Below are 19,232 nucleotides of genomic sequence, written 5' to 3' on the forward strand. Positions count from 1 at the left end.
CACCCTCCTAAGGTCTTTATAGGATATTTTTGTGTGTCAGTGTGGAAGCTGACTCCATATGAAACAGAAATTTGAAATCCCAATTGTGGGATTGCAGATACTTTGATCAATGCTCAGCCACTGAGCCACGCCTCCAGCCAGTGGGATTGCAGAGTACTTTGAATTCTACTTCCTGAAAAACCATTTTCATCATGTTTCTCATTTCTCACATTCCTAGAGACTTCAAACATTGATGGGGCAAGAGACTGGAATCAGGAAAGTTAGATTTTAGATAGGTCTTTTGTTACACTATTTCAAAGGTAGATAACAATGATAAGTGTCCTAGCAGGGGGAATGACATTTTGAAGAATGAGCTAATGGGGAAAGTGATACTATATGTAAGATACCATGTAATGGAACATGTTATAGTTATTTTGTCAATGATTTTAAATTAATTTCAATGACTGATTTATGCTATCTTTTTTCTTAACAATGAAGCCATAAAATTGGGTTCATATTCTGGTTCCTCTTCTTTTTACAAAGCTATGTAATCATAGGCAAATTAATTTATCTGAGTCCCATTATTCTCATCTGTAAAATATAATTGATAACATGTCCCTGATAGAGTAGATGTAGGATTACATGAGTTAATGTATCTGGCACATACCCTCAATACCTATTGATTCTCTTTTCTTTTATCATCTAGTATTAATACCAGCTGCATTTTAATAATTACTTAAGAACTTGGTACTCAAGAGTCCATGAATTGGCATCATTGGCATCACCAAATTTAGAATGCAGAAAGGTCCTACTACAGTCTTAATGAATCTGAATGTGTAGTTTAATGAGATTCACATTAAAATTTGAGGAGTATTGGAACCTTGAGATTTTTCTCTTTTTTCATTACATTCTGAATGACTTTGCTGTTCTTACCTTTACCAGGTAGGTTTTGCTGTGCACTGTTAAGCTGACACTATTTTAGATGAAATATGTGAGCTCCTGTTCAGAATAATATCTGCAGAAATATTTACATATTATTATTAAATAGTATTAAAAGTTAGCTTTACCTATTTTTTTTTAATTGTGAAAGGTTGATGAGTGCATAAGATGTATGCATTTTAAATAATAATTATAAGCCAACACCTGTGTAACTACCATCTGAGTCAAGAAAAGAAAATATTGCTGGTGCCTCAGAGGTACTTTTAATGTACCCCTTTTTTATTACAACCATCTATTTCTTTTAGAAGTAACCATATATCTGTCTTTTGTGATAATATCCTTGGGCCAGCCTGCACCCTTGGGGGATGTCTGACTGCCCTGGAAGCAGGAGAGGCTCCCTCTACCACCTCTGCACTTGCCAGTTGGGTTTCTGGCGCACTAACCACCAGGGGGCAGCTGTTGGGTTGAGCATCTGCCCCCTGGTGGTCAGTGAGTGTCATAGTGACTGGTCATTGTGCCGTTCAGTCTCTTTGCATATTAGCTTTTCATTATATAGGATACAAGAGGCCTGGTGCAAGAAATTATGAAATTCATGCAAGAGTAAGCCTTCACCCAGCTACAGCACTGGCTTCCCTCTGGCACCCAGGACCCAGGCTTCCCTCAGGCATATTAAAAATTGTGCATTCCAATAATTAAAATCATTTTAACAACAACAGTCTGATTAAACTACATTTTACAGCCTTTAGGACACCTTGGACCAATACGTTTAGGACACCTTTTGTTTTAATACGTTTTTCTGATTTTTAGAGAGAGGAGGGAGAGGGAGAAACATCAATGGGCTGCCTTCCTCTAGTACCCAACCAGGTATCCAGCCTGCAATTTGGTCATGTGCCTGGGAATTGAACTGGTGACATTTTGGTTCTCAGGACAGTGCTCAACCAACTGAGCCACACCAGCCAAGGCTGGACCAGCTTGGTTTTTACTATAGATTCGATTGTCCTTCCACCCAGCTTCTTCCTTCACCAACATGCAAGTTCTTTCCTTTCTTGCCAGCCAGTCAGGCAGAGGGGAGCGGTAGGTGCTGCTTTATTGTCAGTAGTTCTCTGATAACCTGATCTTACAAAATTAAACAGATAATAAAAGTAAATAAGAAGGCTGTGCTTGTGGAATGTACAGTGCTTGTTGGTAGTGTGCGCCTCATTACATTTTGCCTGCCTGCTTCTCCTGCGCAATCGTTTCCTTTGAAGGCGGTGGATTTTTATCTTGTGTTTCTGTTTTCTTCAATTTCAACTTATCAAATTTCTCAATCTCAGCCATATCGTGTTTTTCAGACATGGTTGCCTAAGGAGATGTAGTAAGGAAAGAAAGCAAAAGTGGAATTTGATTCCTAGCTGGTTTGGTTCAGTGGATAGAGCATCAGTCTGGGGGCTCAAAGGTCCTGGGTTCGATTCTGGTCAAGGGCACATGCCTGGGTTGCGGCTTGATCCCTAGTAGGGGGCATGCAGGAGGCAGTTGATTAGTGATTCTCATCATTGATGTTTCTAACTCTCCCTCTCCCTTCCTCTCTCAAATTAATAAAAATATATTTTAAAAAATGGAATTTGAGGGACCATCTTACATTTAGTGTATGAAATGATAGAGAAACCTCAAGTTAGATTGTTTTACTAAGTCATTTTTGTGAATGTATTTTTTTGTTAACATGCATATTTTTATTTTCACGAACGACTTCCCTTATTTTTAAAGTCTAAAGTTAATGCAGCTATCTTTAAGCTGAAAGTGTGAAGTTTTTGAAGTGTATATTTAATAAAAGAGTATTCGGTTGTACTGGAACTAATTTTTGGATAAATTACTACTTCTGCTAAACCAGGAGAGGAGACTCAGGAATATAAAAAACAGCCAATGTCAATTCTGATTGGAAAACTTTAGAAAATTTAGTTCAGAATAGAAATAGGATAAATAGAAGATTTGGAGAGTCTGTCTTTGCATATAATTGACTGAATTTTATTTTTTAAAATATATTTTGATTTTTTTTTTTTTTACAGAGAGGATGGGAGAGGGATAGAGAGCTAGAAACATCGATGAGAGAGAAACATTGACCAGTTGCCTCCTGCACACTCCCTATTGGGGATGTGTCCACAACCAATGTACATGTCCTTGACCAGAATCGAACCTGGGACCTTTCAGTCCACAGACCAACGCTCTAGCCACTGAGCCAAACCAGTCAGGGCTACATTTTGATTATTATTGATATCTGTACACCAGAGTTTCAAGTTTGATCTGTGACTGTACAAATAAGTGGAACAACAAATAGATGTTTCTCTCTCAAATCAGTAAATAAAAATTAAAAACAAAATCCTACTTCTTTATACCCTTTTTTTTTTTTTTACCATCCCTCTTCTAGTTTTGTCTTTAGCCATCTGAACTCTGATTTTATTTTAATTTTAATTTTTCAGATGAATGTTCTGTGTGTTTTTTCATCAGAATATCTATGAGTTAACATTTAGGTTTTGTGTTGGCTCTAAAATGAATTTATAAAGCTGTGTTTGCTTATTCACTCAGCAGCCTTTTGCTGAGGGCTTATATGGATGCAGGAAATAGAATTATTTTCTATTGTGCTTTGAAAGGAGAAGAGGAGACATAGAACAGCTTTAGTACAGTAGTCCCTCCTTATCCGTGGGTTTGCTTTCCTGCAGTTAATCAGAGTTCAAAAATATTAAATGGAAAATTGCAGAAATAAACAGTGCATCAGTTTGAAATTGTAGGATGATGAAATCTCAAGCCATCCCACTCCATCCTGCCTGGGACATGCATTATCTCTTTGACTAGCATATCCACGCTGTAAGTGCTCCATGCCTGATAGTTACTTAGTAGCCACCTCCACTATCAGATCAATTGTCTTGGTACCACAGTGTTTGTGTTCAAGTAACCCTTATTTTACTTAATAATAACCCCAAAGTTCAATAAATAATGATGCTGACAATTCAAATATGACAGAGAGAAACTGTAAAGTGCATCCTTTAAGGAAAAGGTGAGAATAGTACAATAAGATATTTTAAGAGATGGACCACACACATAACTTTTACAGAATATTGTCATAATCTATTTCATTAGTTACTAGGGGCCCAGTGCATGAAATTCATGCTCTTGGGGGCAGGGGCTGGGGGCCCCTCAGCCTAGATTGCAAGAGGACACAGGCCAGGCCATGGGGGCCAGAGAGGGATGTGGGAGGTTGTCCAGTCAGAGAGGGACTGCAGGAGGGCTCCAGGGCACGTCTGGCCCATCTCACTCAATCCCTGTTAGCTAGACCCCAGCAGCAAGCTCACCTACTGGTCGGAGTGTCTATCCCCAGTAGTGGTCAGTGCATGTCATAGTGACTGGGTGAACAGTCATCTGTCTGCCCCCTGGTGTCAGTGCACATCATAGTGAGTGGTTGAGCGGCCTTAGCATATCATTAGCATATTACACTTCTGTTGAACCAATGACCAGACACTTAGCATATTAGGCTAGAGGCATGGTGCATGAATTTGTGCATGGGTGGGGTCCCTTGAGGTGGCCTGTGGGGATTGGGCCCTAGCTCAAGCCCCCAGCCTCACAGCCTCAGCTCATGCCTCCAGCCTTGCATCCCTGCAGCCCCACCTGGCATCCTGCTGTTGCCTGGCACCGCTACCTCACCTGCTTCACCATTCTGCCTGTGAGGCGATTGATCGGGGCTGGGCCCCTCGCCTGGCTCCCTCAGCACTGGCTCCACCCCCTGCTGCCACCACTTGTTGCCATTTGCAGAGTGATCGTCGTCGTCGTCGTCGTCGTCGTCGTCGTCGTCGTCGTGGTGTACCCCCCCCCCCCCTCCCGCACTGACCTTCGCCTGGTGCTGCCTGTTCACCTGCTCCACCATCCCATTGCAGTCTGGCTCTCATGGGGGCTGGCAGCGCCTACTCTGCCAGAGCTGCATTGTGGAAGCCCACCATGGTCCGCACCGCCCCCTGGTGATCAGCGCATGTCATAGCTAGTGGTTGAATTCCCAGTTGAATGACTGCCTGAGGGGACAGTTTGCATATTAGGCTTTTACTATATTAATGATTGTTGTTAATCTCTTACTGTGCCTAACTTATAAAGTTTATCATAGGTATGTACGTATAGGAAAAAACATAGTATATATTGTGTTTGATACTACCTGAGGTTTTAGGTATCCACTGGGGTCTTGGAATATATCCCCAGCAAATAAAGGGGGACTACTGTATAGTAATTGCTAGTATGTAGGCAGATGCTTAGTATTGTGGGAGTATAGAGGAAGAGGTAGTTGTGCTCTGAACATTTCTACTGCCGGATGCAGTCCATTTTGAATTAATACAGTGTTACAATATGGTTTTTTACTCCTTTTGCATTTTTCTTTTTTTCTTTTCTTTTTTAAAATATATTTTTATTTCAGAGAGGAAGGGAGAGGGAGAAAGAAATAAAAATATCAGTGATGAGAGAAAATATCAGTGGATAGGGCATCGGCCTGTGGACTAAAGGGTCCCAGGTTCTGAAATAAAATATATTTTTTTAAAAAGAATGATAAAGTATACTAATGGGTAGTTTATGGAAATTATTTTTTTATTTAATTAAGGGGAATTAAAAAAATATTTTTATTGATTTTTTACAGAGAGGAAGGGAGAGAGATAGAGAGCTAGAAACGTCGATGAGAGAGAAACACCGACCAGCTGCCTCTTGCACACCCCCTACCGGGGATATGCCCGCAACCAATGTACATGCCTCTGACCGGAATCGAACCTGGGACCTTCCAGGCTGCAGACCAACGCTCTACCACTGAGCCAAACCGGTTTCAGCTAATTAAGGGGAATTTTAATTGCATGACCCATTGATGAATTTAATCATTAAAAAAACCTATGGCAGCCTTAGCTGGTTTGGCTCAGTGGAGAGAGTGTCAGCCTGGGGACTGATGGGTCCTGGGTTCAATTCTGGTCAAGGGCACATATCTTGGTTGCAGGCTCTGTCCCAGCCCTTGTCAGGGTGCATGTAGGCGGCAAGTAATTGATATTTCTCTCTTTCTCTCCCTCTACTTGCCATTCTCTCTAAAAATCAATGGAAAAATATCCTTGGGTGAGGATTAAGAACAACAACAAAACACTCACTGTAGCTGATATCTGTTATTAAATTTGGAATGCTAGTTTATAGAAACAGCTCTCTGAATTTGCTTGTCAAAATAGCTCACAGTTTTCTAATAGCAACAATAGTTATGCCAAATTATTCTATTTCTAGGCTTTTAGTCAAAACATTGACTCGTGATCGAAGGAGTCTCAGACTATGAGTTTCTGTTAATGTAGATAAAAGATTAAGTAGTATGTGCGTGTGGTAAATCACTCATGGAGTAAAAAATAGTTTTTACCTTTTGTTCTAAAGGTAATTCTATAAGTGGCAAGGAATATTGGTACAAGAGACAGTAATTTTAAAATCTTATCTGTTTACCTTCTTCCACTTCATTCTCTGAAATTCTAATATTCATTTTTTTAAAATATATTTTTATTGATTTCAGAGAGAGGAAGAAGAGAGAGATAGAAACATTAATGAGAGAGAATCATTGATCAGCTGCCTCCTGCATGCCCCCCACTGGGGATCGAGCTTGCAACTCAGGCATGTGCCCCTGCTGGAATCGAACCCAGGACCCTTCAGGTCTTAGTCCAATTTGGCTCTATCCATTGAGCCAAACCAGCTAGGGCCTACTATTCTTCAAAACTCAAATGCTTGCCTCTGTTTAACTTCCTTCTCATACTAGTTAGGAGCCATCTCTTTCTTTCCTGAAGTGTTAAAAGCTTCTCATTTTTCTGTCACACATCTGTCTGGCTCTAAATGGGCTATTCTCTTTGAGAGAGAATAGTGGCATATCTTCTTTAAAAAAAAAAAAAAAAATTTTATTGCCGAAGCCCATTTGGCTCAGTGGATAGAGTGTTGGCCTGCAGACTGAAAAGTCCCAGGTTCAATTCCGGATAGGGGCATGTACTTTGGTTGTGGGCACATTCCCAGAAGGGAGTGTGCAGGAGGCAGCTGATCAATGTTTCTCTCTCATCGATGTTTCTCACTCTCTATCCTTCTCCCTTCCTCTCTGTAAAAAAATCAATAAAGTATATTTAAAAAAATATTTTATTGATTTTTTTTTTTTTTTTACAGAGAGGAAATGGGGAGAGAGAGCTAGAAACATTGATCAATTGCCTCCTGCACACCCCCTACTGGGGATGTGCCCGCAACTATGGTACATGCCCTTGACCAGAATTGAACCTAGGACCTTTCAGTCCGCAGGCTGACGCTCTCTCTATCCACTGAGTCAAACCCGTTTCAGCGTATCTTTTTTTTTTTTTTTTTTTTTTTTTTTTTATAACTCCCATGGGAATCTAAGTACAGTATTTTCACATAGTGGATGTTCCTTTGATGTTTGTTGAAAGCCTGCAATAAAGTAGAAATTTATATTTTACCATTTCCCACTTTTTTATAACTTTTTCATTTGACTTAGTACAATGATGATAATAATTGTATATTAATAGGAAAGTTTGTTATCTTAGAGTGAATCATATTGTGGTCTTTAAATCCTCATTCAACAGTTATTTATATATGCTGATCTGAAAAAAATATATTTTCAAGAATAATATTTAATACTTTTAAACTCAAGTCAGTGCTGCTGAGGCAAATAATTTCATGAGTTTTTAATGGTATCTGTGCAAGCTTGCTGCTCTGCCCTGAAATTACAGAAGTCCTCATGCTGAGGGATGACTGGGTGCTTCCCATTCAACCCAGCCATGCATTCCTTAGTTGGGTCTGAGTGCTCTGTTTTACTGTCAGTAAGAAGTTCCCTTAATTGCATTTTTTAACTTTTTGAGATTGTGAATAAGTTTGATTGCATTTTAAATCTTCAGCCTTCTTTTTGAGAAGTAGAGTGTATTCTGATTTTCAGAAAGACGTGTTTACTCCAAGAGGATTGTCAGATATCCAGTTGTACAGAAATCATAGACACGATTAATCAAATATTAAAAGCAATTATAGCAATTACTTTTAAGGGGAAAACAAAGTATTCTCATTTCCATTTTGAATTTCTTTGAATCCGTTTTAACGCTTTACAACTTACTTCTTCTGAGTTCAGAGTAGTTTGTTGATATCCGCTATTTTTACGAAGTCTTTCTGAAGTAGGAAGGGAACTTTAATTACTTAGTGATAAAGAGGTTTTCCTATCTTTCTCTATGTTACTTACCTGGGTCACATAGCATTGCAGGTAGAAACTGTAGCCAAAGCTCCTGGTTTCAGAATCTTAACCTTAATTTGTACTTAAGAAGGACTTTCAAAACTGGTTTGAATTTAGTTGGATGTTGTATAGTAATTTTTCAAGGAAAAAAATACTATTGGGCCTATTAAATGGTTTCTTCAGTACTGCTCCTCTTGAATTAGCAAGGGGTCATTGGGTGTGGTGTGGGTCATGAATCTGGCAGCAGACTCTCAGGCCAGCCAGTGTACACCTTAAAAGGTCAAAATTCAAGGAACCATAGAAGTATATTCATTCTGACCAATAAAACATCTTGACAACATCCAGTGACATATAAGGGTAGGATCTGCTATTTCCTGGGTCTACTAATGATGTCATTTCTATTATAAAATAATGTGAAGTCAGCACAAGGATTTTGTGAGTAGAAATGCCAATAAACCTTGGCTCATTTGAATAACTAGTGCTAGAAAGACAGGGTGCCTAGGCAAATGGTCTCTGCCCTCAATAGTCCAGTAAGTTGACTTCAGATTGTGTTTTCTCACTTTGTCGAAACTGAGAAGGCCTAACACAAATGTGAAGGGTGAGAAAATTCCTTTTAAAGACTTTTCATGAAAATCACTTTCATTAAATTAATACACTTACATGTAAATGTTTTGTAGGGCTTCTTTTGGCATGAAAAAAAGAAAAACTGTTTCAGAATGCCTCCATGTCCTCTGGGAATATGAGTGATGATTTCATTACCTAATCAAGAAAGTGAAAATGAAGGGCTGTGCAAATTGATGCTGCGCATGTAATCACAGAGGCTTGGCATCTGTATTCAGGGCCAAGATAGCAGACATGCGCTCAGGGGCACAGGGGTTGGTGCTTGTGTAGAGTAGACAGTGAAATGGGTGAATGGTGAGAATTGCTTAAAACTGGATTTAACAAAAGTGTGAGCCCTTTCTTTGGGTTTGCTAATTTGAGATTTGGAAAAGAAGTAAATTGTTTTATGGAGCCAAACAGATTTATTTTGTTTGCGGGTAAAAAATAGTAATGAAAATATCCTTTTGCAGTTTTTATGATTCAGTTTGTTCTGAAGCAGACCCTAGGCTCACAATCTATCAAGATATGGTATTGGAGCCCTAGGCAGTTTGGCTCAGTGGATAGAGCGTCGGCCAATGGACCTAAGGTTCCTGGGTTCGATTCTTCCCCGAACCTGCAACACTTCAGTCCACAGGCCAGTGCTAGGACAGAATATTTAAAAATAAAAAATAAAAAAAATAAAAAAAATACACACACACACACACACACACACACACACAGGTTTATTGGCTTCAGAGAGGAAGGAAGAGGAGAGATGGAATCATCAATGATGAGAATCATTGATCAGCTGCTTCCTACATGCCCCCTACTGGGGACTGAGCCAGCAACCTGGGCATGTGCCCTTAACCAGATCAAACCCAGGACCTTTCAGTCTGCAAGCAAAGGCTCTATTCACTGGCTAGGGCCTCAGAATATTCTTATTACTCTTTATAGCACCACCGTTAGTTTTTTCTTCTAAGTGTGAGGTCTTAAATTATGTTACTGGCTAAGAGGGGCTAATTGTTACTCCCTTTGCTATCTTCCAGTCAGATCCTTGAGTCAGGGGAATTAGAGAACCTGTTTTCTGGCTTTACTAATATAGTTGTACCTATCAGTTTTCAGTGGAGAGAAAAAATACAACCAGAAGTCTTAAGGGATTGTTAGTTATTTGGGATGGGCTTGGTGCTAGCTGTGCCTATCTAATTAAGGTGGCTCACAAGTAGTATACGAAAGTGCTAGAGAACACATTTCATATTGAGGGTCTCAGACAAACCCTGAACAACTTGGGTGCACATGCCTATGTTATTTCAGAGCTGCTAGCAGTGAATACTGATGTTTGTTTCTTTCCCACAATAGCTGTCGAGTGGAATGTCATGGCCAGTTCCTCGGACAGTGAAGATGACAGTTTCATGGCGGTGGACCAAGAAGAAACTGTGCTAGAAGGGACAATGGAGCAAGATGAGGAGCCCCACCCAGTGTTGGAGGTTGAGGAGACTAGACATAATCGGTCCATGTCTGAGCTGCCCGAAGAGGTTTTGGAATACATCCTGTCCTTTCTTTCACCATACCAAGAACACAAAACTGCAGCCCTTGTCTGCAAACAATGGTATCGACTTATCAAAGGTACTGGGGGACAGAGGGACAGTGGACAGTGGAAAGGTTATTTATTTAAAATGTGTTTGAATGAATTATTTTTAAACCCCAAATTTTATTTTCTCCTTTTATTTAAAATTGATTTGTGGGGGAGGGGAGAGAAAAAGATGTGAGAGAGAAACATCAATTGCCCCCCTCCATGCACCCCAAATGGGGATCAAACCTGCAACCTAGATAAGTGCCCTGACTGGGAATTGAACTTACAACCTTTTGTTGTACTGAATGACGCTCCAACTAACTGAGCCACCTGGCCAGGGCTTTTTTCTCTTTTCTTCCTTAAACTTACTGTGGTTCTAAAATTTAATGTTAGTTAATATTGTACATTTCCCTTTTCTTTTTTTCTTTTTTCTTTTTTTTAATATATTTTATTGATTTTGTACAGAGAGGAAGGGAGAGAGATAGAGAGTTAGAAACATCGATGAGAGAGAGTCATCGATCAGCTGCCTCTTGCACACCCCCTACTAGGGATATGCCCGCAACCAAGGTACATGGCCTTGACCGGAATCGAACCCGGGTCCCTTCAGTCCCCAAGCCGACGCTCTATCCATTGAGCTAAACCGGTCCCCTCCCTTTTCTTTTTATCCTGAATAGTTTTATGAACAGCTTGAATACTATAGTATTTAATCATTTTGTAGTTTTTTTTCTGCATATTCTTAGAGTTGATTTGGTAAATTGTATTGTTCTTGAACAGGCAAAGTAGGGATATGGGATAACAGTAATAGCTAACATTAAGATAGCTCTTACCATTGTCAGGCACTATTTAACGGCTTTACAATCCTCTCAGCATGCTATAATAGATGAAGAAACTGACTGAGGTACAGTTAAGTAACTTACCCACACTCACATAGATAATAAATGGAGGATCGAAGATTCACAGGCAGTCTGTCTCTAAAGTCCATGATGATACCATATTATCTCTCAAAGTGGCTAGCTGTGGCAAATATAGATTTGCGAAAGCATTTACCCTTTGATTTTATCTCTAAACAACACAGGCCTTATGGATATCTTTTACTTTTAAAAATGAGTTTCTTTATTTTCCAATCAAGATTTCAACTGTAGCTAAATGTTGAAATTACTGGCTGTAATTTTTAATTAATCGATAGCAGTTATAGTGGTTGTGCGAGGCAGCAAGTTTAAGTGTTCACCTATGCCGCCACCTTGGTTTTCTTGAATGAAAAAGAGACAGACAGACACTAATAATAATCTTTTATTAAGACAAAGGTTCTATCAATTGGTTCTTTCTTGGTGGAGCAAGGCAGCCAGAAATATGAAAGAGAAAAACATTTAGATAGGAATCAGCCTTAAAAGCTTTTTTTTTGCATCGGAGTGGTTCTTATGGGGAACGTGATCTTATCACTTATCCAACTCCTACCTGAAGTCTACAGACAAGCTGTGTTGAAGCTGCTTATAACAGGTAGTACTAGTATGCACAACCTCTTCTGTCGGGAGAGTTAGTGGACACTTCAGGAGAGACTGGCTCCTTATACTGTGGAAATATATGGTTTTACCTCTTAAATAGAGGAGGAAGGATTTTGGATGAGGGGCTGTGATCTAATCACATGTATGAATGTATTGGGCATTTATCTATTTCTCACTGAGAATAGTGGTATTTGTTTTTCTTCATTGATTCTAGAGAGAAAGAAGTGGGAGGGAAAAAAACATCAGTGTGAGAAGGAAATATCAATCAGTTGCTTCTCAGTAGATTGCCTCCTGTACTCTGATCCCCCCACCAGGGATCAAACCCACAATCTGGGTATGTGCCCTGACCAGGAATCAAACCATGACCTGGTTCATAGGTCAGTGGTCAATCATTAACCATATAAACTGGGCACACTTTCACTTTTTAAAACAGACTTTCTTAATTATAAATAATGTAGTTATAAATAACAATCCATTATAAACTAATTATTATCTCCTTGTTTAAGATGGAGAATGCTTAGTTGCCATGGCCTAATAATAGATATTTACTGAACACCTACTATATTCCAGGTACTGTTTTACCATACTCTTTTATCACTCAGCTAAATTGTTCACCAGCCGCTTTGCCTTGGAGTAAATAATATCAGTTATTTTGATGTGTGGCATCATGATATAACATAAAGGGGAGCTGGTTACAGAGTGAGCTGATTTTCTAACTTTGAGCAAGTCATTTAACCTTCCTGAACCTGGCAAATGAAAAGATTGGATCTTCCAGTTTTAAAACTCTTATGACTTTATTTTATTTTTAAATAAAATTATTGATTTTGATAGAGAGTGAAAGATTGATTTGTTGTTTCACTTATTTGTGCATTTATTGGTTGATTCTTGTATGTGCCCTGACCAGAGATTGAACCTGAAACCTTAGCATATTGGGACAATGTTCTAATGAACTAAGCTACCAGGCCAGGTCTCTGTTTTCTTTCTTTGAATGAAAAATCAAAAAAATTTGGAGTTTTTCAAAGAAACTTACGTTTTATAAAAGTCACAAAATACTTAAATTGTTTTAATAATTTGATTTACAAGTGAAGTGTCTAGGCTGAGGCCTATGTTATTTTTGTCTTTAGGTGTAGCTCACCAGTGTTATCATGGTTTCATAAAGGCTGTTCAGGAAGGAAACATTCAGTGGGAAAGTCGGACTTACCCTTATCCTGGAACCCCGATCACTCAGCGGTTCTCACACAGTAAGTATTTACTGAGAAAGCAGATCCCACCCTGCCTGTGTTTCCAAAGACTACTTTGAGGCATGTGTTTTGTCTGGCTTTTTAATGATGAAAATGTAAAATGAGGACTTAGTATTAATTTTACAATTAGAATTAGGGAAGAGCATGAGCTTAAATACATTGTTGGTACTGTACTTTGGTATAATTTTATATTCTGCTTTTCATTGATTTTTTTTTTGTAGTCTTTCTCCAAAGATGTCAAGGTGTTATGCTTAGATTCTTAAACATCTGACATCATGTAAGATGAAAACAAAGGAACAATGTACACGAGAGTATTTCTAGATTTTGCTCTAGAGTTTTACAATAACTATTTTAACATAGTGTATGTTCAGCAAACACTGAATTTGAAGATTATTGATTATAAAATATAAACTTATATAGTAAAATTATAAATAAAATGTTGTTCCTAGAAAATAGAGTTTTAAAATTATTCTAGAATTAACTATTTTTTAAAATATATTTTATTGATTTTTTCACAGAGAGGAAGAGAGAGGGATAGAGAGTTAGAAACATCGATGAGAGAGAATCATCGATCAGCTGCCTCTTGCACACCCCCTATGGGGGATGTGCCTGCAACCAAGGTATATGCCCTTGACCGGAATCGAACCTGGGACCTTTCAGTCCGCAGGCGGGCGCTCTATCCACTGAGCCAAACTGGTTTCGGCTAGAATTAACTATTTTAATTGATTTTTGTAGACACATTTTATTTTATTGTGATTCATATTCTTCCATCAAAGTGAAATTGAGATGTGGTATATCTTAGGCCAGTAAAGGTGCATTTATTAATGGGTCTGCAAAGAGATAGCTCACTGAGGGAGAGGAGTGAGAAAGTTCTCATAATTACTGCTTTAATTATATTGTTTCCCTTTTCAAAAACTTCAGTGCCTGTCTATTGCCTACAATTAAAAGCTAAACTTAGTATAATATTCAAAGCCCTTTTTCTTTTTACCTATGTCTCAATTCACCACTTCACCTCCCAACTTTTCCCAAGAGCTCTCCTCTTTCAAGCTATCACTTTGCCATACTAGTTTCTTCCTCCCTGGAATATTCCTAACCGCTTAGCAGAAGCTTGCCTCTCCTTGAAGATTCAGTTCAAGTTCTAGCTCCTTCATGAAACCTTTTCTCAACTCCCTAGCTTATAAGAAATATTTTTTTGTTCTGAGCTTATGTTTATGTTGTTGCCTGGAATTCTAATTTGGCACTTAATGTCTTTCATTGTGTGTATTTTTTTAAAAGCCTATATTTTGAACTCTTGAGGGGAAGGAGAGTATATTGGTTATCTATGTTGCATAAAAAATACCCCAAACTTAGCAGTTTAAAACAGCATTTGTTATCTACCAGAGTTTCCAGGGGTCACGAAATTGGGGGTAACTCAACTAGGAGATTCTGGCTCAGGGTCTCTTATGAGGTTGCGTTCAGTCTGACAGCCAGAGCGATAGTCACCTGAAGACTTGACTGGGGCCTTGGGGGTTTGCTTCCAAGCTCAACCAAGTAACTGACAGGAGGAGTTCCTTACTAACATGGACTGTGTAGAGCTGCTCATGACTTGGCAGTTGGTTTTCCACAGAATAAATGATCTGAGAGAGACAGAGACAGACACCAACAGAAGCCATGGTGTCTTTTACAACCTAATCTCTGAGATGAATACTGTCTTTTCTGCTGTATTTTATTGGTCACAGAGAGATTGACCAAATGTATAAATACCGGGAGTGAGGATCATCAGACTGGTGGGGGCGGGGGTGGGGGGAGGCTGTTGGGAGTGAGCAGATCAGCAGAGGGACCAGTTGGGGGCAAACAGGCTGTCAGTGGGGGTCAGTTGGGGTTGATCAGGACAGTGGGGGGGGATAGTTTGGGGTGAGCAGGCCAGCAGGGGGGCAGATGGGGGTGAATAGGCCAGTGGGGAGGGAAAGTAGGGGTGAACAGGCCAGTGGGGAGGGAAGGTGGGGGTGAGCAGGCCAGTGGGGAGGGAAAGTGGGGGTGAGCAGGCCAGGGAGGGGCAGTTGGGGGCGAGCACACTTGCACAGGGGGGCTGTTGGGGGTGATCAGGCTGATAGGGGGCCATTTTTGGGGCAAGCAGGGTGGTGGAAGGGGGCAGTGGGAGGCAAGCAGGCTGGCAGGCAGAGTAGTTAGGAGCAATCAGGCAGAAAGGCAGGGGAGTGGTTAGGAGCCAGCATTGTGAGAGGGATATCTGACTGCCAGTTTAGGCCCGATCCCTGTAAACTAGCAGTAGGACATCCTTCAAGGGGTTCCCAGATTGGAGAGGGTGCAGCCCTCCCCTCCTCCTGTGCATGAATTTTGTGCACTAGGCCACTAGTATTTAATGAAATTATGGTAGGTCCAATATTTATTGTTGAGGGAGGAATAACTTCAGTTACCTAGAGATAATTGGTATAAGAAGTAGAGACAGTGTTTCTTTGTTTCTTTTTCTTTTTCTTTCTTTTTTTTTTTTTTTTTTAGGTTTTTAAACTGTGAGGGAAATAGAATGAATCTAGGTGAAATAAAAACCAAAGTAGGAAATATTCAGAGGTGAATAATTATCATAGCAATAGTTTAGCTTTCTGATGAGAAAAGGAGAAAAACTTGTTTTCCATTAACTTACTTTTGAAAAAGTATAAAATAGAGGCATTTATTTAAAGGGGAAATAGAAAGAAATAGTACAATGAGTAAGCTCCCAGAATTTCAGAGATTGGTGGGTTTTGATACTTGTTTTTACTCAAAAATTGTTTCATATCTAATTGAAATCTGGAAAAAGGTGCTATAGATTTTTTAAAGAAGTTCCTCTGTGTCTTATTGTCTCTTTTGGTCTCTCATGTTTCTTTCCATCTATCTACATGTTATCTAGCTGGTTAACTAAAGAAAACTATTACAGAGAAATAGCAGTTTTCAAAATGGGTTTAAAACAAGGAATTTCTTTCCTTAGTTCCTTCTTCTTTCAACCCTGTATTTATACCTTGAGATCTACTTTATTTCTTATACTCAGCTCATGTTGAGCTTGAGATCTGCATTTCTAATTCTTTGCTCCTAGTTCTGAAGAGATACACAGATGTTCCACGTTTAGTCAGCTAAAAGCAGAAGTCAGTAGTACCCTCCAAATTTTCTCCTCCCCCTAATTTAGTTAATGGCATTTATCATGCTTTCAATTATACAAGCTTGAAAACTTGGATCATCCTCAGTTCCTCTTTCTCCCAACAATAAAAGTAAAATCCTGTTGATTTTATTCTGTTTCAGCAATCTCTTTCATGTTTCCTTTGTTTTTCCATTACTCCCATGTATAATCTAAATCATTCCATCTTTCCTAAGTTTTGTCTAAATAGTCTTCTTGTCTTTTTTCTTCACTTGAATCTGGATTAGACACTGTTGGCAATCATGTCTAAAACTGGGACAGTGCTACCTCTTAGGGTATTTGGAAATGTGTAAAGTCATTGTTTATTGTCCCGAATAGAAAGCATTATAAGCATCTAGTTAGGCAAAGACCAAGCAAATGGCCTGCAGGGACTGGGATGATCCCACACATAAAGAATTGGCCTGTTCAAAATGACAGGAGCTCCTGTCAGGAAACAGAGCAAATCTGAAACATAAAACCAGCCTTCTCGCCGAAACCGGTTTGGCTCAGTGGTAGAGCATCGGTCTGCGGACTGAAAGGTCCCAGGTTCGATTCCAGTCAGGGGCATGTACATTGGTTGCGGGCACATCCCCGGTAGGGGGTGTGCAAGAGGCAGCTGGTCGATGTTTCTCTCTCATCGACGTTTCTGGCTCTCTGTCTCTCTCTCTTCCTCTCTGTAAAAGATCAATAAAATACATTTTAAAAAAAACACAAAAAAAACCCCAGCCTTCTCATTCCTCTTCCAAAAAGCCTCAGCCTCGTTGCACTACACGCAAAGTTCCCACTCCAACTGGCTTTCAAGGCTCCACCTTACCTTTTCAGCCTAACAGTGCTGCTGCCTCCTTATGCAGTCAGACCACACAAGACTCCTTGTGATGTCTTAAACCCCATACTTCATGACTTTCCTTGGATGCCCTGATTTCATTTTCCCTTTTCCTCCTATTCTTTTTCTGTCCCAGTCTTGGTTGTCCCTCATTAATTTACTGAAAATGTCCTATCCTCTAAAATCTATCTCAGAAGCAAAGCCAAAAGCCATCTTCAAAAACTACTCTCAAATTCCTCACCATGGTAATTAAACTTTCTTCCTCTGCTCATACTCCTCTTATACACTTCATACCTTCCCTTATCCTATGCAATAAAAGCCTGTCCCCTTGGGCAGTCATTCGACTGGGAGTTTGACCAGGAGTTCAACCGCTTGTTATGATGTGTGCTGGCCACCAGGGGGCGGCACGGAAAATGACTGGCTTTGGCGACGCGCTGCGACCTCTTTGCTACCTGAGGACGGGGGTGATGGGAACAGGACGGAGGTATGGTGAAAATGCGGGGTGTCCAGTGAGCTTGCTCTCACTTCCCTTGCTACCCTCCCCCGAGACACCAGGGCTCGCACTCCAGATGCTGGGCGCCTGCAAGGAGGCGCAGCCTCACGGCCGCTGGGACCACAGGGGCCAGTTGGGCTCCCCATAGGTTCGCGCAGAAGCGGTCTGCAGGGCTGGCGGGGAGAGAGCGTGCTGCCCACTGGGCTTCTGGGCGGAACCGGTGGGTGTCCTGTGCTGCGCCCTGGCCTGCGGCTTCTGGCCTCACTTACTGCATCTCTGCGTGGGGACTCGGGCGGAGGTGGGCGTGCTGGGGCCCAGGTGCTGCCCAAGGTCCAGAGGTCAGCTGGGACCTGCCCTTCCACACCAGACATTCACACTTACATCGCTGGCCATGCCTAGGGACCGCACCCATGTACCATGAATGAGAAACATGCAGATTGAGTTGCTAGGAAATTGAATTAAAGGAAGACTTGCTAAAAATTGTTTTAACTGCAAAATGTTTATAGTTGATAATTTATTAAATTCTGTGAAATTAAATGTAACAGAGATATGAGCAGTACTGTTTCTTTCCTAAGTATAAAAAATAATAATAAATAAAAAATATCTGGGACAAAAAAGGCAGGGGAAGTAAAATAAAGCCAGTTCTCCTGTGTTTTTTTGTTTCTTTTTTTTGTTGGGTTTTTTTTTTTTGGTGAGTGCGTGATCAATCATGCAAGCCTTGATTAGACGGTCCTTTTCAGATTGTAGGGTGTCCTTTTCAAATGGATGTAGTGGTCTGTTGAGTCCCCAGCATCATGCCTAGAAAAAAGTTTTAGTGTTTAGGCTCCAGATATGGTCATAGCATTCCACACACATGCAAATTGTGTTCCTGCAATAGCCAGCAGGCCCAGACTGGGTAACCAACCTTGCTTGTTCCATAGTTATGTAATTACAGGCCCTATCAAATATGTCCTGGCTTGTAGATGTGAGACACATGACAGCATAGTCTCTTTAAGCATGGGATAAATGCCTCAGGACCTTTCTCTGGAGACAAGTGGGGGAAACAAAAGAGACTTAACAACCGAAAGTGCAAAAGTTAGAGTGGACATTTACTGAGTGACTACCAGGCATCATGGAAAATATGAAACAACTGGAAGATCTTACATTTGAGAGGACTGTAATATAGGAGGGAAGTATTCAGAATGCTGAGAGTCATTCACTTGCTGTTTGTGTAATTGTAATATTTGACTTTCCTTTGAATAAGGGTTATTAGGTATTAACTTGTGATATGTGTCTTGCAATAATTGTTCATGGAACAATCAAGCCCATTTCCAAAGGTTGAAGAGGTTTAGCGGTTGGAGTAAATATTATTTCTTAACAGAGTATTCATACTGTACTATGAACTGTAACATTTGTTTGGTACATTCCAATGGATGTTCTGAAAGGAAAATATTCTCTTTGGGTGGAGAACATTGGTAAAAGGGAAATGACTATCTGAGCACTGGTATTTGCTTATTTTCTTATTTTTTCTACAAGACCCATTGAACTTGTCCGGCTTCCCCACTCTCACCCAAACCTATAGTGTCTTAAATAAAAATAGACATTAAACAAAGTTCATTAGGATGCCTAAAATATTTGAGTGGCCATTTTCTCATTCCATTATATCTGAGTTCTAAACTTAGCTGCTTTAATTGACTCCCTTCCTTTCCAAGCTTGGTTGATAATTGACTGCTGGACATTGAAAAGAAAGTGTGTGA

General features: G+C 40.1%; 2 protein-coding genes across 6 annotated transcripts in view; one reads left to right on the top strand and one right to left on the bottom strand.

Annotated features, from left to right (window-relative positions):
• The window catches only part of FBXO42 (F-box protein 42), a 70,935-nt gene that overhangs the window by 8,787 nt on the left and 42,916 nt on the right, over positions 1-19,232 (top strand). For 2 of the 5 annotated variants that reach the window (XM_036444570.2, XM_045585163.1), the window contains exons 2-3: positions 10,082-10,348; positions 12,922-13,038. In XM_036444570.2, coding sequence (XP_036300463.1) covers positions 10,099-10,348; positions 12,922-13,038 — 367 coding nt within the window. In that variant the 5' untranslated portion in view covers positions 10,082-10,098. Of the gene's footprint in view, positions 1-3,874; positions 3,947-10,081; positions 10,349-12,303; positions 12,368-12,921; positions 13,039-19,232 lie in introns of those variants that run through there. The other 3 variants (XM_036444571.2, XM_036444573.1, XM_036444572.2) reach the window with 3 other exon arrangements.
• LOC118722721 (thymosin beta-4-like) lies at positions 2,078-2,254 on the bottom strand. Its single transcript, XM_036444574.1, has one exon. The coding sequence runs from the start codon at positions 2,251-2,253 to the stop codon at positions 2,119-2,121; it is 135 nt and encodes a 44-aa protein (XP_036300467.1). The 5' UTR covers position 2,254; the 3' UTR covers positions 2,078-2,118.

Source organism: Pipistrellus kuhlii, unplaced genomic scaffold (assembly GCF_014108245.1).
Source record: "Pipistrellus kuhlii isolate mPipKuh1 unplaced genomic scaffold, mPipKuh1.p scaffold_m20_p_2, whole genome shotgun sequence".
NCBI classification, from domain to species: Eukaryota; Metazoa; Chordata; class Mammalia; order Chiroptera; family Vespertilionidae; genus Pipistrellus; species Pipistrellus kuhlii.

Bases quoted from the DNA above. Each gene is read 5' to 3' on its own strand.
- LOC118722721 (XM_036444574.1), bottom strand. From the start codon at position 2,253: ATGTCTGAAAAACACGATATGGCTGAGATTGAGAAATTTGATAAGTTG.